The 25,365-nt window shown below is 47.7% G+C and overlaps 1 protein-coding gene across 1 annotated transcript in view; it reads right to left on the reverse strand.

The window, feature by feature from the left end:
• Nucleotides 1-735: 735 nt before the first annotated feature.
• Nucleotides 736-25,365, reverse strand: part of ppargc1a (peroxisome proliferator-activated receptor gamma, coactivator 1 alpha) — a gene marked incomplete at its 3' end in the record, with an annotated part of 262,222 nt that continues 237,592 nt past the window's right edge. Inside the window, exons 3-13 of the mRNA XM_084543332.1 lie at nucleotides 18,204-18,398; nucleotides 17,143-17,268; nucleotides 14,623-15,985; nucleotides 13,671-13,716; nucleotides 13,393-13,466; nucleotides 8,681-9,911; nucleotides 6,581-6,673; nucleotides 5,476-5,596; nucleotides 3,540-3,661; nucleotides 3,061-3,212; nucleotides 736-839 (exon numbers count right to left, since the gene is read on the reverse strand). Of these exons, the coding sequence (XP_084399458.1) occupies nucleotides 736-839; nucleotides 3,061-3,212; nucleotides 3,540-3,661; nucleotides 5,476-5,596; nucleotides 6,581-6,673; nucleotides 8,681-9,911; nucleotides 13,393-13,466; nucleotides 13,671-13,716; nucleotides 14,623-15,985; nucleotides 17,143-17,268; nucleotides 18,204-18,398 (3,627 nt within the window). The remainder of the gene's footprint in view (nucleotides 840-3,060; nucleotides 3,213-3,539; nucleotides 3,662-5,475; nucleotides 5,597-6,580; nucleotides 6,674-8,680; nucleotides 9,912-13,392; nucleotides 13,467-13,670; nucleotides 13,717-14,622; nucleotides 15,986-17,142; nucleotides 17,269-18,203; nucleotides 18,399-25,365) is intronic.

Here is a 25,365-nt window from a genome sequence, read left to right on the forward strand (position 1 = left end):
TGTAGCTGTACAATATGTTTTACAGTATTGTAATCACTACAGATCGACATTCTGAATTAAGAAATTTTCTCCTCATTTTAAAAAAAGGCTGCGTTTTACAGTGCATAGCTGTAACAAATAAAGAACTTCGATATGTACACAAAATAAAAATATTCCTTTTTATAGCATTTGTAAATAACACGGCTACACTTCCCCTGAAAATGTAGACGGCGACAATGTTACCTTGAGAATTTTACCTCCAAGATACAATTCCCTCTTCATGTAACACCAGATCCAAACGCCAGATTTAAAAGAAAGAAAATCAACAGCAAAAGAAAACTAAATCTGGCCGAACAAGCTGCATGTTTTCACCCCACCCTCCCGTCCCTCCCCCCTCCCCAAAGAATTGTGGGGACTGTAGTGCTTGGAGAGAAAGAAACATCATGAGTTTTTTTTTTTCTTCTTCTTCTTTCGCCGATGGTTGTACAGCAGTAGAGTGCACCAAACCCGTGCACCAGATTCTGAGGGTTCACTGGCTTTCCCAGAATGTCTCTTCCCAGCTCTTCAGCAGCTATGTTCATGTAAACTTTATTTTTGATATATTCATTTATAGTGATATAGGTCTATAGACTTATTCTTATATACTCTATGACAGATTGTAAAACTTCTGGTAGTCTCGTCGTCAAAGGAGCGAGAAACAACAGTGAGGTATCAGAAGTCCCTCTTTGTGACAGACGGCAGGTGCCACTGAACTGGTTACCTTCTCAGGCTGCGCTGGGCCTCCCTCAGCAAGCTGTCAAAATCCATGGAGTCGTACTTGCTTTTTGTGGAGGCTGGATCAAAGTCGTCCGAGTGGGAGTCTGAAGGGGGGGGGGGGGCAAACAGGGCTGTGGTTAGTGTTGAGCAGAGCAGTATTTCCGTGAAAACGAGCATAAAACAAAAGGTTCACCTTTGTATTCTCGGAGGGCTGTGCAGTCAGAGCTCAGAGAATATTCAGCCTTTACACCATTATTGCTCGGTCATGCGTAGCCGGAGTGTTAAGCTGATAGTTTCAATGCAGTTAAGAGTTTTTCAGACTTGCATCTTCGTTTTTGTTCCCCGTCTTTAACACTACAGCAAAATTTCCATGAGTGACAAAAGAAAATCCGCAACCTTATACATATATATATATATATATATATATATATATCCTGAGTCAGACTTAAAGGGGGCTAGCTGCTTATTTCATGGCCGGCTGCAGTAAGTGGTTGAAAAACGTTCTATTACTGCATGTTTCCGTCAGAACCCACCGCACAAGTCAGACCACGGGGGTAGAAGAAAGAACATTTTTTTTCTTCCAACAGCTATGAAACCTCCTGTCCGTCCATCTCTCTCATGTCCTGTTTTTCCTGATCAACCTGATAATACATAAAGAGTATCTTATCTGCGCCAACAGACAGCTTCACAAATGGGGCCCCCAAAGGGCCCAGCAGCGGCTTTGAGAAATGGGAATGACCATGGCAGCCGGGAGACGACGGTTGTGATCTAATGCGATGGCCGAGGGCTGCATTGTGTCACGGCGCACACCTTGAGGGATGAAAAATACTCAGGTGCTCTACTTAAAACTAATGGCCAGTGTCTCTGAAAGAAGAAAAAAAAAAAAAAAAAAAAGAAGACGGGACGAGGTTCGGATACCTCACTATTAAAAGATTCTCCCTTTCCTTTCAGCCTCTTTATCCTGTGCTATCAATATGGGGACGACCAAAATAGCCCGTTCCTGACAAAGAGGCGGCACAATGGAGGGCTTTCCATTTCAGTAGACTGATTAGTCAATCTCTGTATAATGTCTATCCTTAAGGCTTTAGGATTAGCAACTGTTTCTCTGTGTCGTGTACTCTCTTGAAAGGCTCATGGCTTCGAGGCAAGCGCTTTGGAAATGTATATCAGCGGCTTCATTTATGGAGAAGAGTGCTACTTTTCTCTAATGTGACCCGTTGACCCTTTTGCTTTTCACATTTCTGGCCTCACATCTCACTTTCTTCAAATAAAAATACTCATAAAGACATATTTCACTTAAGTTTCAATATGGCAACTGAACTGTCACCACCTTTATCATTGTGCAGCTAACGGGAGAGAAGAAAGTTCTTTCTTCGTATGTCAAAATAGAAGGCATGACGGCGTAAGAAGAAGCCTTGATTTCACCGATGGCCTGCATTATTTATCAAACGCGTCATTCAACCTTCTGCAGCATTCATTCCAGTTCAGATTTCTGTTTGAGATTCATGAATCTGACCACCGCATGAGCTCTGCATGTTTACTCTGCGGCATAACAGATGAATTCTGCGATGCAGCCACGAACCCCGTGCTCGCAGGGAAAGAAGCAGGTGAGCGTCGGCAGAAGCAGGTAGCGCATTCTGTAGACGGCGAGCTCCTCGAGCGTCCCTCCCGCCCCGGCGCCGCAACAGCTGGCAACAGATGGACTCCGGAGAGAGGAGGGGGGTGGCAGGGACCTTAACCTTGCTCCCGCCGTCCTCTTCTTTACCTCATCCCCTTTCTTGCCTTTCTTCTACCCCGTCTTTTTTCTTTGTAATTTCACCTCTACTCCTACCTCTTCTCACTCGCGCTCTCAAGAGTGATTCCCACACCCACGCACGGACATCCACCGGCAACTGAGAACACACCATCTACGCAGCTGAGCGCACGCTTTCAAGTGCTATCGTTCCCCCCTAATGCCTTGCTTTCCATATCAACAAACTAGAAACAAGCATCCCATGTCTGCATGGCTAATGGAGTCTGACTAGTTTTCCTTAAGATGCCACAGCTTCTAGCGGGGAGGAAATGGCGCTCTATTCTTAGCATGTTCACAGCCCTGACCTATGAACTCTTTGCCCTCTAGAGCCACAAATGTCTGCCGGATGCATTCAACGCCGTAGGATTTGTTGTCAACACAACAACGTCCGGAAGCGTCACCCAGGGCTTTATTTTGACGTCTCACTCCCCCCTTCCCCTTTCCTTCTTTTCACCGACAGTCTTCCGAGCCGCGCAAATACATTGCATGTGACTGCAGGGGGCTGATGGCGAGAACAACAAAGCTGCACTTACCCAAGTCTGTGTAATGTGATTTGCAGAACTGCTTTTGTCCGCCGAAGCACAGCTCGAACTGCGGCTCGTTTGACCTGCGTAAGGTGTGTCCGTTCTCAAGGGCGGCGAAGGCGTCACAGGTGTAGCGGTACGTGATGAAGCCAAAATTGTCCCTGGTCAAAAATAGAAAACGACACGTCAGGGCGCTGCTGTGGGGCAACAATGACTGAAGATCACGCTATTTATATGCAAAAGAGAATCAATAGAGGTGTATCTTTGGGGCTCTGTACGCCGGGGCGTCGATGAATTAGGAGACGCTCTGGGAATGCAAAGAAAGTGTCGCTTGAATTGCTCTAAGTTCAGAAGTTACAGTAGAAGGTTTTTTTTTTTTCCGTCCAATCAAAAGATTAGCAGAGCTCGAGTAGATCTCCCGTCCCCCTACGCTAATGCCAGACCACAGAGATGAACACACACATGCACAGAAAATCCTAGGGCCTTACCCGTCGTCCCTCAAGTTCACCGCGCATTCTTCTATTTCGCCGAAGACTTCAAAGCGGCGCTTCAACTCTGTCCGGGTGCAGTCGGACCTCAGTCGCCCCACGTACACCACCCGTCTCTCCTCCTGCTCGTTAAGAGGAAAGACAGAGCGGGCGGAAAGAGATTAAAAGGGGGAGACTGTTTTTTTCCCTCTCCCCTCTCTTTCTTCACCGAGCCCTAATGAATTGGTCTTGATCACTCCTGTGGATACCGCCGCTGACTTTGGGCCCCTGTTTCTGTCCCTCTTCCCCGTCTGTCTCTTGTGTTCCTGCGTGATTGGTTCGGCTCGCTTCCTCTTTTTTTTTTTTATCTGATTGATTTGCAGTTTGGAAGCGCCTTCAATCTGCCTTGGCACTACAATTCCTCTTTCTGCAACTCATCAACCGGAGGCAGAGTGATTTTTATCAAATGATGCCATGTCTTAAGTTCGGGGGCCGCTTCTTCTTCTGCTCCTTCTTCTTTTGTGAAGGCTAAAAATAAAGCTGTGGGGGTGACTCAGCTATATATCAGAGAGGCCCGTTTCTTCCTCTCCAAGCTCGGGAGTCGGAACACACGCGCAAACGCCGTTGCGAAATGAGAGGTCGGTTAATATTATACGGGTGTTTGTACCCAAGAGAGAGAGGGAGCATTAAGAGCAGCAGCAGTGAGCCACAGGGCAAAAAATATGGATTTCCTTGAACCTCAGAGGACACGGGGGTCATAGTGGAATAATTTAGGAACAAACTGCGCCAGGCTGCAATTATAGCTTTTGAGTAGTTTAATTGCATCTGCTAATCATATAATACAGTTGAGGCCCGGGGCTACAGTGTATCACTAGTATTATTTATTTATTCATTCATTTACTTGCCATTACTGGGGCGAGTCCATTGAGGCCTCTTGAAATTCTGAATGCTGTCTGGAGGGTAGTAGTAACACATATGTAAATCAGCCGCCTGGTGCTAAACTCAAAGTTCATTTGACATATAGCTGAGAGAGATAGAAATTAACTACAGAGCACTGCTTTATGCTTTTCCCACTCTCTTTAATGCTTACGTATTGTTTGAAACCAAAAAAAAAAAAGTATCTGCTGAATTAGAGGTTTAGTTGCTGACAACTGATAAATAGGTGGTCTTTTCCTGATGGCACCCTGAGGGCTGCCGGTGCGTGTGTGTGCGCGAGTCAGAAAAGGACACACACACAAAAAAAAGAGGGACAGAAAGACGGACACAAGGACACGCTTTCGCGTCCCTGGCCTCCCAATCCTTCTTTGACAGCCTCAGCTTTTGCTGCTCGTAATTATTTGCCTCCCCGTCTCTGAAAAACCTGCGCGTGCCAAGCAACGTTTGCATTACTGCATCGTTTAATGTGTGCTTTATCAACGGGGGGTAGTGGCGTTACCCTGCTGGAAACCTGAGTAATTTCCCGCTGAGACAAGGAGAGCGGAGATAAGGGAGAAATGTGATAGTCACCGAATCCGTCTGAATTTGGAAACAGATACGGAAAAAGGGGGAAGATTTCATCTGAATCGGTGGCCATTTCCTTTCCCATCCTCTCCCCTTCTTGCTCTCCTAGTTTCTGTTTTCCACTTTTTTTACCCCTGTGGTGTGATTAATAAGAGTCGACAGTGTTTCCAGACGACAGAGACGTTAAAAATACACAACCCAGAGATAAAGAGGAAGGGCCTGTCGCCTGAATCATTCAGGAACTCACTTTGTATGTGTTCTCTCAGTGGAGAGACACTGTGGCACATGGCGCCGGGCTGGAGGCTGTCTCATCCGAAGCAATCAGTGCGTGTCTGTGGGAGGTTTCTGTGTGTTGTGCCACAGCAGTGATTACGTGTGGTCTTTTATCGGAGGCGGCGCAGGAAGACGCAAAGTCAAGCGTGGAGCGATAGAGGTAACGTGAAGGTAGTTGACTCACTATTGCTTTCTGCCTTTGCCTCTCTCTCTGCTCGGCCCTTTCGAACTCCCGCTTCTCGTAGTCCCGGCGGTACTCCTCCCTCTTCAGCCTCTCGTGCTGGTACTCCTCATAGCTGTCATACCTGTGGGAGAGAACGCACGTATCTCGTCAGTGTCCTGCCTCATCCCCTGAGTGCACTCTTTCAGCTGATGCTCATGAAGAACAATTGCGGGTATTCACCAAGGACTAGTCCCCTCTTCTCTAACCACTGATGGTTGAGAAGGAAAGGAGATGGACATGTTAATAAGGCGTCTTTTCACCATTGCAATGATTACGAAGCCCGCAGGCCTGCGGGAGTGCCGGCGAGCAGCGCGGTTGGGGAGCCAGACAGCTGCAACTGTCAGCACAACTTCACATGTCATTACTTTCTGCTTAGTTAGGGCTTCATCAAGAGGGAAAGTGCAACTTTCTCCCCCACCATGGACCAGCGCAAGACGTGTCTGTTAAGTTTTCGACTGATGAGTGACTCTCCGGCTTGTCGGGTGTCATTAGGCACGTGGGTGCCAAATCAGCTCGGAGCGCTGAGATGGTGTCAGTCTCCCTCTTTCTCTCTCTCTCTCTCTCTTTTTTTCTTTCTGCACTGTGCCAGTACTTCTCTGCATATGAAATGGTCCCCTCTGCAGTGGCTTGTGGAAAACTACAGAGGCGCTGAGTTGAATAAACGTCATTATGCAACTGGGAGCGTCAACCCGGTATGAATGTGCATCGTAAGTGCGATTTGGGATTCTTTTGTCACTAGTCCGATAAAACATGATCAATTAAACATATTTGCGCTGAATGTTTGTCACGGGGCCCCCATGTGGACGGGGCATTGCAGCAGTCTTGCTGTGAAAAGGGAATCGCGGAGAAATCAAGCGGCTTCTGAGCAGTGACAGCGAAATGTGCAGTCCTCTTTGGCGACTGCTATTTTCTTTTCACTTCCATCCATCTTTCCCTACCTATCACTGCGAATTTTGCCTGGCAGTTTCTAAGAATAAACATTTGTCCTAAGCTGAGGAATGTGACTAAACAAAGGTTAATGACACATAACAAATTAGAGGTTAAATAATTCATTTGAAACAATCACCTTGGCCTGCGGCTGAGAGGAGAGCGAGACTGAGGGTGGGGGCTCTTGTGAGGCCTGGAACGAAAAGCATTCAAATCTGAGTTGTGACGAGACCTGAGGGAAAAACAGAACAATGTTAAATATCAAATTGTTATTTGGGCAACTCATAGGAATGCAGTTCATCTCATACAAAAGAACATGTTATAGTGTATACTGTTGACTGCTGCAAGCTTGTGACACCATGATTAATTTGTTCCAGTTTTTTTTCCCATATACACAAAACCCATTAAGATGTGCAAAACCCAGTTAATTCCAAATAAAAGCATCACACATTCTCCTTGCCTTGTCCTGATCTAACCCAAAGAAAGTGTGCACGATTTGCTGCAGAAGATTTTTACACACCTAAGCTAGCATGTACATGCCCCAATTATCTATGTTGTATGAAGAAGTGGTCAATAGTTTAGGCCTTAGTGGCCTGACTGTGGAGCTTGTACCCCTCCACTCCTTGAGCTGCTTGCTGGTGCTTAATTATTGAACTGCTGCTGAAGGAAGAAGACCTGAATAATGGAAGGAGAGAAATTTGGGAAGCTCAGCGAAGCAAAGGAATGCCAGTTTGGAAAGATCGAGGATCCTAAGCTGTGAAACTCGAAACACAGAGGAGGGATTTTGAGAATTATTTTGCTGAAATTCTGCTTCTTGCATGAAAGTATAACAAGCTTCCTGATATGTCATGTTCAAACTCCGATCCCTATTCACTGTTTTCACAAAGCATATCGATGTCAGGTTTTGATCGGATGCCTCGAGACTATTACTGTATCATTTGTGAGCAAGTTGGTGTAGAGTAAAGAACAAGGGCCTGAACAGAGTAAAGTGATTCCATTGGCTCTGTGGAGGGAAATGACCTTTCGGTAATCATGCAAACAAACTGAGTCACTGCAGTGGAGTCCGACACTGCGAGGCACTCAATAAACTACTACTGACAAACTGAATTTATCCACATCCTTCGCGGTAACGACGGTTTGCCTCTGTTCCTCTACCAAAAAAACCCAACAGAAGCCCCCCCCTGGCTCTGATCAAAGGGAAGCATGGGAAATGTAGTTCTCACAGAGGGCTGTGATGATATGATTCTTTTTGGAGAGGGGTTTTCAGACTACATTCCCACAGACTGGATTTGGCTTTCATCTCTGGGGATGTAAAAGAGGAGGGTTTGCCACTCAGTAAAAACAACAGCTGCCGCTTAAAACAATAGCCCCGGCATCAAACAAAAAAATGGGAGCATGCAAGGGAGTGAGTGAGGAGGGAGCGAGTGTTAGAAAGACACTCAAATAAAACTCCCTGCCTAGAGATGAAAACTCATACTGTTCAAAAGTCCAGTGCCTCTGGCACCTTTTATGTTCTGTGTTTTTTTTTTTTTCCTGTTTGGTCCATTGTGTGTTTAGGAAGACTGGATCTTTTTGTCCCCGTTGTCAGTTCAGATCTGAGAGTCACGTGGTTTGATTTGGATTGGTTAGTGAACAACTGCAGACAAATTTGTCAGAAATCACTCAAGCACAGAACAGCAGGAAGTCAAGAAGCCGTTGTAAAGGCCGGGTCACGGCCAGTGCTTAAGATGTGCTGCCTGAAAACAGTGCTTCTTAACAATCACCCTGAAACCCAGAGTTAAAAGATGGCTGGCAGTCAGTTTTAAAAAAAAAAAAAAAAAAAAAAGGAACAATGGCACACATTTTCCGATGTGACAAAAGCGGGTGTTAACGTTGGATTTTTGTTTTCTGAGAACTACAGATAATGGCGACAAAGACACCACCTATCCAAAGGTGTGAGGAGAGGGGTTTTCTGATGCTACACGGTCTCTGACATGCAATTTGGACAGACCATAAATCCTGTTTCAGACTCTGCAGCGTCTATCCTGTCTTCCACCGGCTCTGACGACTGATCAGGCCTGTTTTACGCTCCTAAGCTTGACCCCCTGCCAGCGTCAAGCCCTGTTTAAACTGCATGCCTGGGGAGCAGCCAAGGTTTAACCCAAAGAAGTGTGGTGTGTGTGTGTGTGTGTGTGTGTGTGTGTGTGTGTGTGTGTGAGAGAGAGAGAGAGCAAGAGAGCGAAAGAGAGAGATATCTTACCAGGAGGAGGGGCGTCTGTCAGGTGAACTGGAGAGAGAGCGCCTACGGTGACGCGAGGAGGAGCTGCGGGAGCCAGAGTGAGAACGAGAACGGGAGCGGGACCCGCTGCTGGTCCAGCAGAAGTGTCTGCTGGGTGACAGGAGGAGGGAGGAAGGCGGGGAGACGGAGCCTCGTGAAGGGGAGCAGCTGGATGGTGGGGAACAGGAGGGAGAGCAGGGGGAGCAGTCAAATAGTAGGTCCAGAGGGGTGCCCTCCCAAGGATAGAGGAAGCGATTCTCGCGGCCCTCACCCAGCTCGAGCTCATCGTGGAAGGGCAGAAAACCCGGGTGCAGGTAGCTGGAGCCAGGCTGCCTCTGGGAGTAGTCATCCTCTCCCCCCTCGAGGGACTGAGGGGTTGTAGCCTTGTTCGGTTTGCTGCCTGGTTCTCTCTCCTGGCCACCCTGGCTATAGAGGGCTTTTACGGGGTGGCCAAAGTGCTTGTTGAGTTCTGCTCTGATTTCCTTGTCGCACAGGAGCTTCCGGCTGGTGGCAGAAAAATGTTGTTGGTCCCTGTCAGTAGTGGGCTCTTGTGAGGGGATCTGAGTGGCTTGTGTAAGGGTCTGCTCCCCTAAACACTTGACGCGGCCTGCTGCTGCTTCTTCTGCAGCGGCGAAACTCTGCCGCTTAGCCGAAGGGCCGGGTGAAGCTGATGACGGTGAAGAAGACGACGATGAAGAGGATGGTGGCATGGCCGAGTCCTTACATTCCACATGCCTGTTCTCCACTTTGCCCTCAGCAGGCACGGGAGCAGCGGTGGCACCTGAGGTGAATGTCATTTCCACAGCTGTAGTCACGGTAACAGTGGCTGCGCCCCCGTCCTTCTTAGCGCCAGCCGAGGCCTGGCAATAGTCATGGTCACCGTAGCGACGGGGCGTGGCCCTCTTGTTGTTGCCAGTGCTGCAATGCTCCTCAAGGCCGCCCCGCACTGTGTGTTGAGCGACGGAGTAAGGGAGGGTGGTGGACGCTTTGCTCAGCTGCGCATAAAGCTCAGTCTGTTCGGGACCCTTCCTGCTGGGGCCCCCGCCTGAGGCACCTGGGGCCGGGGCCAGAGCGCCGGGGCCCAACTCACTCAGCCTGGCCCTTTTGCATGTCAAGGCCGAGGAGGAACATGAAGACAACTTGGTTTTGAGAGATGCTTTGAAAGGATTCTCTTGACTGGCTTTGTGTGGGGGCGTGGTAGGTGGTGTCAGACCTGCACGAGAAGGAGGAGACAGAGGGTTGGGTGGGAGCAATAAAATGAAAATAGAACCATAATGCAGACCTCCCACAAGCATCCCCATCTCCCCTCTACCCTCACTCCTCTATAAACTCCCGGGTCAGTTTATGGACAGTGGACACAGATACATGCCTGATTAAAATATTCACTTTCACTTGGCCTAATCCTGATCTCTATTTTATTGCAATCTTGACAGATTAATGTAATGCTTGGTGTAACTTAATACGGCGGGGGCTGTAATACGGATGACTTGCCGTTCTCTTCCTCTCTGACCTTGAATGAAAAGATCTCTTTTCATGAAAAGAAAAAACAGAACACATAACCCTGCAGAGGACAAACGTAATGCATCTGATGAAAAAAAAATTAAAGGGAATGTATCATATCTCTGCCTGCCTCACACAAACGTCTGCACGGGACAGCGGCCAATTCATCAGAATAAAACCAAAGACGTTATCAGCCTGGAGGAACAATCGCTAACATGACTCTGTGGCGGGGCATGTTTCAAGAGGATCCGGCACCATTTGCATTTCGTGTGCAACACTGCAACAAGATACTATACGCCGCTGCTCTTAATATACATGAAAGCATGCTGGTGGATGCGGCTGCTATGTTACAGAAGGACAGGAAGCACTGGTAATGGCTTGACGTTCTTCTCAGATGGCATGTCCCTACTGCTTGTGCCCCACACCCTGCCATCTCTTCCCTCGCCTCCTACAGATTTACAGCCAGACAGATGGCAGTTATATGGGAAGTCCTGAGATGAGCCCACTTTATAGCATTGTTAATGCACTCACACAAACAGCCGCCGCCATTACTCTCATTCTCCCATTCCTCCTCTAGTCTTCTTTCTTCCTTTTCTTTGGTTAAGTCTACTATTCTACCCTTTTCTCTCTCTCTCTCTCTCTCTCTCCTCCCGTCTGCCGTCTCCCCCCTCGGATCAATCTCCGTTTCTCCCTTTTCTCTGCATCCTTTTCCCGATTCTGTCTCGCACTAAACAAATGTGCCCCCACACACAGAGGCGCGCTCGTCACTAACAGTCTCTCAGTGGAGTCAAACTCAGGCACTTTGAAACACCTACGCTCTCCCCTCTTCTTTGCCGTTCTTATAATGCACATCATTCTTCCCTTGCCGGCGAATTGCACCAAATGACAGCTATTAGTATCAAATCCAGTGTTAGGATATGCACTGGAACGACAGCTTGGCAGAGAGGGAGCGGGAGCCTGATACATAAATGTGTACGTTTCTAAAATCACTTGTATTTGGACTGCCTGATCAAATGGTTTATCATCCTACTCATTATCTGAATGTGTAGTAGGACTGCAATTGGCCACACTCTCTCTCTCTCTCTCTCTCTCTCTCTCTCCCCTCTTTCTCTCAGTTCTGATAGTGAGACAGACATATATATATGTATACATGTATTATGGCTTTTAAATGGCAAGGAGAAAGGAGAGAGGGAGAGGGGATGCTACACAATGCCTGAAGAACTTGTTTCGCCAATGAAGCGCCATCTGTCCAAAACAATGTGCACATGGGGTCATAAACTAGGAGCCATTAGCAACGGGGGGTGAAATAAATCAGAATTAGATAAATATGTGCCTCTCAGTCAAACTTGCTAGTGATGGATGATGTGCAGACAGGATCACCAATCATGCGCGCACTGGAGAGAAAAGCGGCGGAACGACGGAGCAAGGCAGAAAGAAAGGGGAGGGTTTTATAATCATTTTTCTCGTCGAGCTGTAAATTGCGAGGAGACCTCGGAGCGAATAACAACTCCGGGCTTAAAGAGTTGATCCGGCAGTAAGCTATGCAAATAGCAACACACAGACCACCTCTGTGTCATGAGATACAGTAATTAAAGACAACACAGCAGCGCAGGGTAAATCTATTAGCTTGGCAGAGATTAGGCCTGAACAGTCAGATCCCAGGGGGCCTTACTGCCTTGTGTAGCCTTTACCGTACGTCTCTGAGAAGGGTCAAGAAAACAACCAGTCCAAACATTGCTGTTATATACTATTAAACACTGGCTGGATACAAGATGTACGATTAAAAAGCGATTAAACCGATCTTTCTATAAAACAATAACCACCACTACTACAACTTGTCATAAAGAAATAAGTTGCTGGCAGCGATTCATGGAAAATTCCATTAAAGTGTCGTTGACCTGCTGTGAAAGTGGAACCGCCCACCTGGCTAACTTCCATCTCATTATCAGTAGCACCGCCATTATCTCTATTGTAGTGGTATGTTACTCTAAATCTGCAAAGGACATGTAACTCCAGACCCAAAAGCTTACACCTCCGCTTACCGGGATCTATATCCATCTGTCTCATCGAGCATGAGACTCAAAAGCTAATCTCTAAGTAGGAAAGGGGCTCAGTAGCCCAGAGCTTTCTGGACTAATGACTTTCTTGCTAATATTCAATCCTAAATTTGCACAGGTTGGTGAAGTCAGGTGAAGGGCTTTGTTTGACCGTGCTTGTAAAAATGGATGCGGTGGAACAGAACGGACACCGAGATCTGGCCACAGGTCAGCGGGCTCGCCCACGTGCAGTAAAACAGGAAGAAATATTAACTGGGCTCGATTGCCCCAGAGCTCAAGGAGCCCGAGTCCGTCCCTTCTTTAGGTCTCAACAGGCATCCCCTTTGACCCTGACGGCTTATCTACACAAAAGGGTTAAACGACACTTCAACCAAAGTCAGAAGGACAGAGGGACACCTCTTGGGGTTTCTTTCCCCGACATGGGTTAAGTATAAGGTGCAGCTGCAGACAAGAAGTCTGCATGGAGATAATTTCTTCTGTCCGCTGGTAAATGAATACCCAAAAGGAACAATGCGACATCACACCGTGTTATGGGCTAAAGGGCAGAGATTGTATTTTTATTAAGCTCAGATTATTAATAGTAATCATAGGGTAATTATTAACGCAAGTCACAAGATAAAGACGTTGCAGATTTGTTAACAATCTCTTAACACATATGGGTGATGTTTATGATGATGCTGGCGTCGCTTATTAAACAGCATCTTTTGCACGCGAGTCTTAATGTTGAGCTAATTGCTTGAATGTATGGGGACTTCAAGAAAGGAAGACCAAACGGGATCACATTAAAACGAATTAATACAGCCATTTCAATTTTCTTGAGATGTGTGGGCCGAGTGGCCCGTTAGAGAGCATTAGGATCTGGTAGAGGGACGGCATATTAACTCTTCGGTAACAAAGGAGGGGAGTGGGGGAGGAGGGGGAGGGGTTTGCTAATAAACCCTGAAGAGATTGGAAAGCCTAATCAATACCCCGGCACATAAAAGTGATCTCTTATGCCTTCACCTTGAACTCTGAACTGTGATGGAAGTGAGAACTAATTTAACCCGTTAATAGCTGCAACTGGCAGAGAGCATTAGTAGCAGCCTAATAGTTTCTAATAGAAGCACACATTTTAAATGATCTCCAAAGTACGCTTACCTGGGGTTCCAGCAATCTCCACACTTAATGTGCGTTCAATGGTTTTGTTCTCAAGCGGGGATCCCTTGTGGTCACTGGAAGACAAAAAAAAAAACAAGTACAGCATTTTACTTCTCGAGTGAAAGCAAGACCGAGCGCTTCAGTGATCTAAGAAATGGAAATGAGTCACAAAAATGCCTCAACTTGGATTCAAGTCTGTTTAGTTTTCTTTGGTTTTGTCTTTGTAGTTTCATGTTGCTTTTTGCCTAGAATAAGGTGGAAAAACTTCTCACACTTACTTTGGAGACTCTGGGGTCAAAGGAAGTGGCAAGGTGGTTGGTTTGGCTGCAGAACACAAAGGAGCATGGGTAATTATTGATCTACGTATGACACTCATGGCAGAAGAGAACAGGTCCACATTCTGCAACAGTTAATCTCAAATTGGCTCAACCCGATGCAGTTCTAACTACGAAAACACCCATCCCCGGTTAGAAAGTATTTCTGTGGACACTATTTTACAAAGCATATCGTTTTAGATTGACCCCATTTTAACAATTTATTCTCTTAGGATAGACTGTTCACTCTGTGAGGCAGGATGAGGTGATGGTGTGTGTATCACAGGTGTCTAGACACAGACAGACCGCGCTCAAGACAACAAACAGATCGAAATGGAATAAAGACATACAGAGACGATGCCACAAACAAGACGCATGACAGTGGGTGAGCCCCTCCCTAGACAATAAAGTCATAATGGCATGCACCAACAGCATAGGAGGGGGGAGAAAAAAAGAAGGAAGAAAGGAGAGTCAAGGAAGCTTGTGCAGTTGCCTGAGGCTCTGGCCGACTTGTGCTCCAGCTAAGAGAATGTGGCTTTAGTAGCACGACGCTAAAGAGCAGCACCTGGGCTCTGAGGCTAAATGTACATTTCAGCACACTCAGCTCAATCAGCCAAAGATGGTTCAAGGATCGACTTTGTGAATACAAGACGTACAGTAGCAAGACAAGGCTCACCCCTTTTCCCACCCCCTTCTTTTTTAAGAATTTTACTCTCTTTAATTTGAAAAGAATGCCTCCGGGACTAGCAAAAAGCATTGGCGAGCAGGCTGTCATTGTTGTTTATGGCCTCAGAATGACTGTTAGATTCAAATTAGAATAGGGGTTAGTTGAAATCAAACTGGGAAGTGGTTAGAGCAGGAGAGGGAGAAGAGAGAGCAGAGATAAGGCCAGTGGGGGGGATGCAGTCATGATTACCTAACAACGGGTGGCCCTGGTCATCGGGGTGCTCGCTGAGTGCCTGCCTGTGTGGGTGCCCTTGCCCTTGTATGATGCAGGGAGGGGTGGGCTCTGCAATGCTAGTGTCTGGGAGGAGTGGGCTTGGCGGCCCCTGTGAGAGCACTGCTGCGGGGCTGCCCATGACATGGTCATCATCATCATCAACAACACCATCATCGTCATCATCATGGTCAACATCCTCCCCATAGCCCTCAAGGTTCGGCCACCCCAGCTCTAGTCCAAAGCCCAAGTCTAGCCCTGGATCTGGCTGGCTAACCCAGCTCTCTAGGTCTAAGGTAAGAGGTGACAGCAGGGGCGCCGAGTCAAGCTCTATAGCGTGACTTACTCCCTGGTTTCGCTGAATAGCAGTCCCTCTGAACTCCTTCTCTTGAACCTTAGAAACGTCTTGGGCTGGGCTCTCAGTCCTCTTACCTTCTAATTTGCTCTTAGTGCTGCGTAAAGGGGTAATCTTTGGTGGGAGTAGGTGGGCCCGATATTGAGCGGGCCTCTGTTTGGAGGTGAGCAGCTGGCTTAGTAAAGGGTGCCCCGGCTTCTCATCTCTTTTCTTTATAGTCACTGTGATGTGCCTATGCGGTGCGCGGCTGGCACCACTACTGTTACTACGGCCTCGTCTGCCAAAGCCCTCGCTAGCCTGAGTGGCGCCCGCAGCCTCTCGGCAATGCTCACAGCTGTGACTCACCTCTCGGGGAGGGAGGGAATAAGAATGCATATACCTAATAAACCTAGCGGCGGCCAGGCGGCCCGCATCGCCTGGCGGCCTTCCTTCTTCACTGGGCGGCCCATGCTCCAGTTTGGGGTGGGCATGGCCGCAGGTGGAGGATCTGTGGCCGACAGGGATAGAAGCACCCTCCGACTCCTCAACCCCGTCATCACGAGTGCAACGCTGCCACTTCCCAGCCCCAACACCAGCCATACTACACTCGCCTGCAGCCCGGCTCTCACCTCGCTGGTGATGCTGCGGCGGCGGCTGCTGCTGCTGCTGCTGCTGCTGCTGATGCTGCTGCTGTTGTTGAGATGGCACAGCTGACTTCTTCTTGGAGGTTGCGGAGGAAGAGGAAGAAGAGGTGGAGGAGAGGGAGGAGAACGAGGAGGTGGATGACGAGGACGGTGAAGAGGAGGAAGAAGAGGCACCGAGACCCAGGCCACTCTTGTCCCTGCTACTGGCACCACCCCAGGCGCTCTTGGCTTCACTGGCTTTGGTGTGGAGCAGGATGTCATCGGTGGCTGTTAGATATTTCAGCAGCTCAGTGCAAGGCCGCCTCACCGGGCGGTTCTGTTGGCTGGAGCCCCCTCTAGCTTTGCCATTCCAGGGGCTTTCCGTCTGTGTGAAACAGAAAGAGACAGCGAGAGTATTACTTAGTTTGCTCGAATAAAAACTTTTGCTTACTGTTGTTAGCACAGTGCAGCTGATCCAATTGTAAGCGATGCACTTCTGGCACGAAAATAAAAAGCAGAAAGAGACGGAGCCACGGAGAGGCTAAAAGAGTGACTCAAGCAGCCTGAGCACAGAAGCTGCCCAACTGTCTGGGAGGCGATGGTGGGAGTGCCGTCCGCCCATCATCTTAATTGCGTGGCCCCCCGAGCACCACCGCGCCACTCTGAGCGAACACCATGTCCTCCGGGAGTCCTCATTCGCTCTGCTCCAGAAATGGATGACTCAAAGGCACGGTATGAAAATAGACTCTGCGAGGAAGGTTGACGCACTGCATGTGCAAACATAGTACGGGGAGCGCGCACAAATCTGTCTGCGTTGTGTTTACCACACAATGCGATCAGATGCAGACGCTTCTTACGTTCAGTGTGTTCTAAACACTAGGTTAAGCGTAACAAATGATGCAGAGTATTTTCTGTAACAAGACCTATCAAGCGCTATATGACACAGAACAGACAGTACATTCAGATATGCTATCAGACAAAACTGAAGTCATGTATTCTATTTATCCAAATTCACAAACCTGACTAAAATTAAATCTTAATCCGCCCCACCCCTATTTAAGAAATCTCTTTTCAGAGCCATCTAATGAGAACATCTAGTCTTGATATTTTGATCTTGTCATCTCAAAGCATCAATCTCGCCGCGAGAGCGCCTGTCGCTTTTTTTTTTTTTCTCTTTTTCCAACAGGCACCATACCAAGGCGGATAAGTGGTGGAGCTAATGAGACAACGGTGCCGATGCCTCGCCTGGAAAGCCCAACAGCAATCAGCCTGTTTTCATTACGAGATGCCCCCCTGGGACAGTAGACTGCTAGAGAAGTAGTCTAACATCTTCTAAAGGCGGCCACCAAAACAAGAAAAAATGCGAGGAGGAGGGAGGGAGGGAGGGAGGGAGGGCAAGAAACAAGACAGAGCGAGAACAGAGTGAGACAGATAAACAAACGCCAACAAAAAAAAAATAAATGTGTGTGTACAGGAGAGAAATAAGCAGCAAGGCGGTGCATGTCTTGGTGTGTGTGTGTGTGTGTGTGTGTGTGTCCCTACCTTGACGACGGCAGGTGGTGGTCTGATCCGGTGGTTGCTGCTGGCTGCATGGTTCTGTGCCTTGCCACCTGTGTATTGATTATAGCTGAGCTGGGAGTTTGCGGGTGCCAGAAGGAGCTTCTTCAGCTGGACCCAAACAGAACCAGAAAGGTGGGAGAGAAAGAGGGAGGGAGGGAGGGAGGCGTGAGCATGGGTTATGCAAATGACCATTTTCCTTCAATTAGACAGCCTATGTTTTATAGTAAATGTGCAAGAGACTGATACCACGAGACGGAGAGATAAAATCACAGACATATTTAAAGGATCAGACAATTTTAAGCAGTTTATAGCATGTGACTTGATAAGTCCGGTTTTCTGTCCTTCTCCTGCAGGTGTTTTTGTGTACACACGACCAGGCTTCTCTAATGTGATGGAATAAACACGCACAGGCATTTGGCCAAAGGTCATTTGGAAGGGACCGGCATGGAATAAAATGGAGTATAACGTAACACAACACAACATTTTGGGTCAAAGCCTTCGAGCCGGAGAAATACCCAGATGGTGTGATCAGGTGTGAAAAATACAAGCACAAGGCGAGCTGACATCTCATTTAGAGGTCCCTTATTTTTGAGAATATTCATAAAAGAAGAAGGCTCCGGCACGGGGGGATTAGCAGAGACGAGCGCTTTCACTGCGTGCCGGCTCGATTTCGGGGGCCTGTGGCGCTGTTTCAACCGTAGTTGGCCCCACCATATTGTTCGTATCATTGAATTGGCGCCACAATAGCACAGTTACGTAATTAGCACTGAGCAGCGAACACGCTCATCCGTTCCACTTGCTTCCCTCCTCTGTGCATCTGCATGTATGCGTGCTCCCACTACAACACACTGAGGCAAATATGGAGCGAGACTGGCGAAAGAGACGTCAGACAAACAACCTTTTTTTTGGAGCCCTGTCTAGTTAAGCGGTCTTGTCTGGTGTCTGCTCTAGACTGTGCGCGGGGTCGGAGTTCACGCCTGGGGAATAAACTTGTGTTTTTGTTGCGGCGGGGTGAGAGTCACAAGAAGAACTATTGATGTTACCAAGGAAGGCTCCTCGGGCTCTGGGGTGCGTGGTGAGCCGTCAGGAGAGGAAGGACAGCTCTGGTCACTGGCATTGGTCACGTCCCCATCTGCCAGGGCCTCAAACGAAGGCAATCCGTCCTCATCCACCGGGATGCTGTCCAGGGTCTCTGTAAGCACTGCCAGCAAGTTGGCCTCATTTTCTTCATCTATCTTCTTAGGAGGGGGAAAAGGGGGAAAACAGAGACAAAAAATAGGACATTTTAGTCAGGAGAAGTTGCATCTGTTTTTGTTTCCTTCCAGGGAAGTAAATATGGTGGGTGGCTGCATGCAGACTTTCACTGGTAAATATAGTGGGAATACGTTTTCTCAATATTTTTATTTTTTTATTATTTTTTTATTTTTTTGCAGCGATAGAGCTCAGACTCTGTTCTGGCAGCCTTTTAAAAAACAAAATTCTCCTCATGTGCATGTGAGTCAAGCCTGTCACTCATATTTTAAGCACGCAGCTTACTGGACCAAAATAATATCTCCCCCAAGAAACCCATTACCAGGCTGACAAGTAGCAAGTATCGAGGAAAGACGGGGAATGGCTTGGGCTGGGAGGGATCGAGGGGGTGAAAGAAACAATGGGCAGAACTTGACTGTCCTCTCTCCTCACCCGCAGGATTGAGAGACGCTCGGATTGCCCACAAGATGTTTGGAAGCAATCCTCAGATAAGGAGAATTACGATCCGCCGACGCTAAATAAATGTGATATATTTAAAGTGTTGGCACGACGGCTGATGTTCACAACGGGCAGGAAGTTACCATCAACAATTCGTGATAAATAACGCTCGTTCGTGCCACTCGGCTCATCTTTGATGTACGAGAGGAGTTGTGAGATTGCTGCAGCTGGCTGTTTAATGGTGGAGATTATAACTGTGTAAAAGAAATAAAGAAACGGAGGGATGGTTAGAGAAGGCGAGGGGAGGATGTGAGCTGCCAGCAATCGACATGGGAGGTTGACTGGCAATAATACTGCAACCGTGCATGTATGTAGAGAGTGAAAAAGAGAATATATATATAGATAGATAGGCATTAAGAGTGAGAGGAATGCAGCTCACTTGACAAAGGATGTGTGTTTGCGTGTGTGTGCGCGGCCGTGCCTTATTGCACTGACAACTGACAACAGGATCTGCAAGTTCCAGGGCCATAAGAGCCCAGGGGACTTTAAGACAGCGGAAAGATAAACAGCATCGTCACCCTGGGACATTCTGTGGCCAGCCCAACAAGAACAAATCCCTCTACGCACACGGCGGGATTATCATCGCTCTGTGACGGCGTGTGGCCGTCATTACGCCGGGGGGTGGAGGGGGACTCCAACCTCTCAGATACCAGCGCTGCACCTCGGAAGACTCCAGCCTGCACACCCACTTGTTCCCGTCCAGCCCGCCGATTTCACGCAAATTACGCACGCGGCCGCAGATGACACTTTTGGAGAAGCTTTGGAGATAGCGGCCATTTTAATGCTTTCTCCCTCCAATTTCCATTCACAGATGACACAGATATCTTGGACGTTTCGTTCGGCTAGCTAGCGAAAAGTGAGGGAAGCGTTAATCTGATGATCACCGAGTAGATTTTCTTCTAACAACACGGGCACTCAGTCATTATTAAAAAATGATAAAGAGGACATATTTCAGAGAGATAACGCGACGTAGACTGGGGCCATGCCGCACTGGCAAGCAAATGCCTCGCAGGAAATTGCTCCGTATGAGGTGGCATGCTGTTTAATTACTTGCAAGCAGCTTCAAAATCCACTGTGCTGGAACCCTACTGAAACGCTCACCATTTTCTAGCATCCCAAGTTATTACCTGAGCACTAAGCATGTAGGTATTAATTGCTGATAAAGCCCCTGCCTTGGCTTAGTCCAAACATACATCCAAGCATGAGAAATTGAAATGATTTAGAATAATTTCAGATGATTAAAAATGAGTGTTAAATGAGCAATCCACCTGCTTTCGCCTATTCTTCAACTGGCAAATCAATGCTGCATTTAAATGTGGGTTTATTCACCGCTCAAGAGTTTAAACATAGAAATCTATATTGTGTAGAAACTGCACTTTACGTTAAAAGTTGAGAGGGCTGTGCAAGTTTCGTTATGTCACGGTGTGGAAAGGATTGTGGAGTTTCTCAGGCTGCAGCCGGGCTCAAATGTAGTGATTTCAATCCTGTTTCAAAAACCTCCGCCAATTGGCGAGCTCCCACAGGCGCACTGTATCCCCAAAGATAACCCAGAAGGGACTCTCATATTCTGAAAGAGACACTTGTAAAACCCTGAGTCGTGACGATCATGCAGCAGCCGCCGCCGTGGCTCTGGCGGAGGCACTTATAGGCCAAGCAGGGATTTGAGAAACTGGGGTAAAGAGCAAACCTTAGTGATCGTTACTACCCCGGAGAGAGAATGATCTACAACCCCTGTCCAAGAGGGCGAGCTTTTTCCATGCCAGCTTGAGGACCACACCTTAGGAAGTTTCCTCAGCAAAGTCAATCTGCTATCACTAATTTACTCGCCGCTTGTATATTTCTAAACAAAAGCTCTATGTGGGTGGACATCACCTAGCTACGGCACCCGAAGGGGGTGACATCAGGATAACCTGGTCAATCTGCTGACGGCCACGTACGCTTATATTGATTACAACAGCAGCTGTGGAGAGGAAAAGAGGACAGGGAGAACAAAGAGAGAGGAGAAAAATTGTCTCGGCGGGAGCACTTTCTCGCCCATCCCGCTTAATGGACCTCACCGAATTAAAGAGATCTTAACAATCCTGGGCTAATTGTGGGATCACAATATATTAACCCCGCTCCAATTCTAAAGGGTGCCATTTTGCGGCAGTTTTATTCCAAATGCTTCAATTAGCCATAAAACATGCTGGCAAGTGCTGGCAGAGCTTCTCTCCCCCCTCTCCTTCACCCCAGCGTCCCCCACATCAAGGAAAAGAAAGCCAACTCCAGTTGTTCATTATTAGGTGAGGCCCCTTTTGTTATCGGGCTGCCTGTCTTTGAGATTGTCCTTGCCTTTAACTCTTTTATTGAGTTCTACAGCGCGGCATTGTGTTCCAGGAGATACTATTCACACAGCTGATAACGCAAGGTGAAGGTGCTGTTTTAAACAAACACGCACTTCTGAACGCCGGGGCAAATAGCCAAATTAAATCTGCTAATTGCTTCTTGAGGATTCCGGGGCTCCTGAGCAAATTTGTCAGGGATCAAATTTTAACGAGCTTTTTGGGGGCAATGCATCATTTACATGTGAAAGGGAGCCGAATGCGTCGCGAAAGTGCCAGAAAGATAGACCTGATCACTGAATAACACCCAGGCGAAGTTTCAGCAGACTAAACAGCCCCGCTGTTATCTCCAATTGCGAGGCACAACATGTGACAGACACTCTGGATGTGGGAAGATAAAATATCTCCAATTAAATGGGTCATCTGGTATTTAAAGCACTGTTTATTCTCACTCTCTCGCTTTCGCTCGTTCTTTGTGCAAATAGAGGAGTTGCAGCCAGTTACAGGCAGAAAGCACTCTTAATAAATTAGACCCAAAATTGCGCGGTGGGGTTAAATCCACGACTTGACAATTTAATTGCTTTGCTTCTTCTCAATCTTTCTTTTGCTCCCCGCTCTGTCACATTTCAAAAGCATCGCCTTGGATGAGGTTAAGTGACCAGCCGGACCCTCTAATCATGGCACAATCAGAAATTGTGTGTGTGTGTGTGTGTGTGTGTGGCGAGTGCGGCGGTGGTATCAAGTCATCACATCTTAACTCTGCCAAGAAAAGCAGCCTTGGATTTGATAAACAAATAATGTCATTCTGTGTTATTACCCCCGGCCCCCAGATTTCAGAGGAAATAAATCAAAGTCAGCCTTGCCGTTAAGGCGTTAGTCAGGCCTGACACGTCGGCCGGTCACACAGGCACAACATATGGCAGCGGGGAAGGAGGGAGGAGGGAGAGGCGGAGAGGGTGAGGTACGGCGCGATGCACGGCAGAGAGACAAATCATGGCAGCCGCCAGAGACGTCTGGTCATTTAGCATGAGCTTACTGAGATGGAGAGAGGGTGATTATGGCCTATACGGAGCGATGAAACCATACATAACACTGCTAAGTTCCTCGGCGTGTCTGTGTCTGTGTCTGTGTGTGTGCGTGAGAGGGAGCGGCGGCACATTCTGACGGTGTTCCAAATCATAAAACGAAATGTTAAACCTCCATTGTGGTCAGGGCTGTGAATGGCTCACGTGCAGCCATGAACGGAAGGCTCTCGTCGTTTTCCGTGTGACTACAGAGTCAATAGAGCGCCTCGTTGTTCTGAAACAATTTCCCAAGCAAATGAGCCTGCGGGCGAGATGTCGCGGGTCTACATAGTCCGGACACAAAAATCACAACGCTCTGTGGCCATTTATGTGTTGTCATACTTTACGACAGGACGCAACATACTTTGCATGCTGAGGCTGAGAACAAATGTTGCCCCTTAATCGCAGACAAGACAGGGATTCAGTGTTTTGCGCCTGCAATGAAGCAAAAACGGACGAAGGAAAAGAAAAGCTGTGGCAGAAGTTGACCGTTTAGGCGCCAGATGCCTGTCTCACTTTATAAGGGTGGGCTACACAGTAAATCAGTGATGAAACGGTTCGGGCCATCACTGAGGACCTGGATGTACGTGTGTGCGGAGATGATGCATCTCCTGGGAACCATTCGAGGCGGTTACAGCGCCATCCCATGAGTTGATGGGGGAAAGAAGGAGGATGAGCGAAAGGGGGGGAAAAAAAAGGAGTGCATGTAAGAGAGAAAGAGAACTGTTGTTACACTTCCTGACACAGGCCGGATCCGATTGAGACGCCTACCCGAGGGACGTTACAGCAGCGCTGTTCTTTTTTAGTTGGAAGAAAAATCCTTTGACCGCTGTCCCTGCTGCTAAAGCTAACCACCTGAACTCTGTCACACGTCTGCAGGAATCCGCTGAGGCTGCCACATGCCTTCAAACCCATCAAGCCCTTCCTGTCCGACTTCGGGTCAAAAACCGCGCGGCCTTTTTCACAAAAGCACACACAACCAGGAAGCTGCGTGCAAAATTTGCAATCTTGCAAGCAGCTGGAGAGACCATAATAACTTCTGTCCAAACACAACATCAAATGCACGTCTTCATATCAACTCAGACACATTCTCACACAGCTTTCCAAATAACTGACAGGATCGCAGGAGGTTTTTTTTTTTTTTTTTTTTTTGGTGTGGGCTGCTGGAGCCTCCCCATCCACAGCCCTGCCCCAAGCTGCTGTTGTTTTCCTGCTCCAGCCGTCCAACAGATGGTCCAAGCAACCGTTTGCTAACACCACCAAATCACACGCCATCATAATGATTGGACACTCACTCTTTTGTTTTGGCAGCTACTTCCCAATCGGCTTGGCACGAGGAAACACTGATTGCTGTGATTGCTCTGACTGTGCTTTGCTCTGACGGTCACAGCGGGAGGGGAGAAAAACAGAGATTTGGAGCCTCAAATAAGGAATATTCAGCTAGATGCAGAGATGGGATGAGAAATGGTGCTTCCCTCTGCTTTTTTCTCCTAATGGCATGCAAATAGCTATTTGCTTAAGTCGGCAGCTCTGAATGTGCACTACTAAGCAAGGGGCCTTTGAACCCACTGTTACACTGCTGATAATGTGTTGGCGGAACACAGGGAGGGGGACAGACTGAGTGCAGAGAGAGACAGGAAAAAAAAAAAAACTAGCACAGAGACCATTTCCCCTGTCCATCTTGCTGTCACGTTGCCTGGCAGGAATGTAAGTCTGTCATTAGCAGTCAAGTGAAGCTATCCATAAAACAATTACAAACACAGAGTGGGCCGGTCACTTTGATTTTGACATTTACGTAGATTTGCGAGGACAGCAGGAACGGAGCCGAATTTCTGTCTGTTTTCCGCACAGAGGACTCAATGTTATTATCCGCTGCTGACACCACCTTTACACACTTGCAAGCGAACGCGCACACACACACACCTGCACAATGCAGCTCCTGACCTTTCAGGCCCTGCCAAGCCCATCGAGGGTTTGTGGCGTTTCATTTGTCATAGTAATGTCTTCCTCGGACTGATGCCAACGCGAGGAGAGCCAGGATAGAGTGGACAAGATGTAGTGGACTACAGTCTTTCAAACAACAGACAAGTGTGTTTCTGTATTACTGTCCAGTTCAACATCTCTGCGAGCATGTGTTTGTACAGTCTGTATACATGACAGGAGGACCCAATAATACAAATTTATGGTAATTGAAATAACACAATCTTTTGGTGGAGATGCAGTTAATTTGACTCCGCAGCGAAAAAAAAAAAAAAAAAGGTCACCCTATTCAATTTGCACTCAATGCCATACGTGGTGCGACAGGGAAACACCTGAGAGCAAACGATCTTATCGAGGACTCGCAGGCTTCACCACTTACCCGTTGCATGAAAGCTATTTGCTGATTACTAAATAAACGCATTATCTTTTGATTTCTGTATGCCCGAGCGAGCGCCTTGTCGCTCCTGGATCCAGGTAGGAGGCTGCCACCGCAGTGTGTATGCCTCTTATCCGCGTCGTGACTTTGCGAGCGCGTTATCTGACCTTTTTTTTTTTTTTTTTCTTTTTCTTCTCCCTCGCGCACTTTCAAGTGCCATATGTGTATGGGCTGCACGTGCGGCTGAACACAGAGGACTTCGCGAGTCTTTGCATGTTGCATGAGTGTTAACGATGTGTGGATGCACCTATCTTTGCAAGTAAAGAAATGGAAAGCACATCAAAGGAACCGTGCGCATAAGTCGATACAATCCCGACTCGCCGACATGAGGCAGGGGTACTATGAGAAAGGATGAGCGAGGGGGGGCATGAAAGCTCTCAGAGTCTTTCTTTGTAGCAGCAACATTGAATGTTGAGCCGAATTTCATCTTAATCTAGGATCTGCTCTCTGTGGAATACTGATCGTGTTGCCTTTAGTATGGACGGGCCTGCCTTTTACAGCCTACATTTAGCCGAGAATACCCGCCACACCTGCACACACCACCAGACTGCGCATTGTCTGCCAAATGCAGGATGATCAATGGCTGTTGACTACTTGATGACAAGCGTCCAACACTCGAAATCCCTTCCCTATCTGCCCATCGAGCTATTACACA

The sequence above is a fragment of the Chelon labrosus genome, assembly GCF_963514085.1.
Source record: "Chelon labrosus genome assembly, chromosome: 1".
NCBI lineage: Eukaryota > Metazoa > Chordata > Actinopteri > Mugiliformes > Mugilidae > Chelon > Chelon labrosus.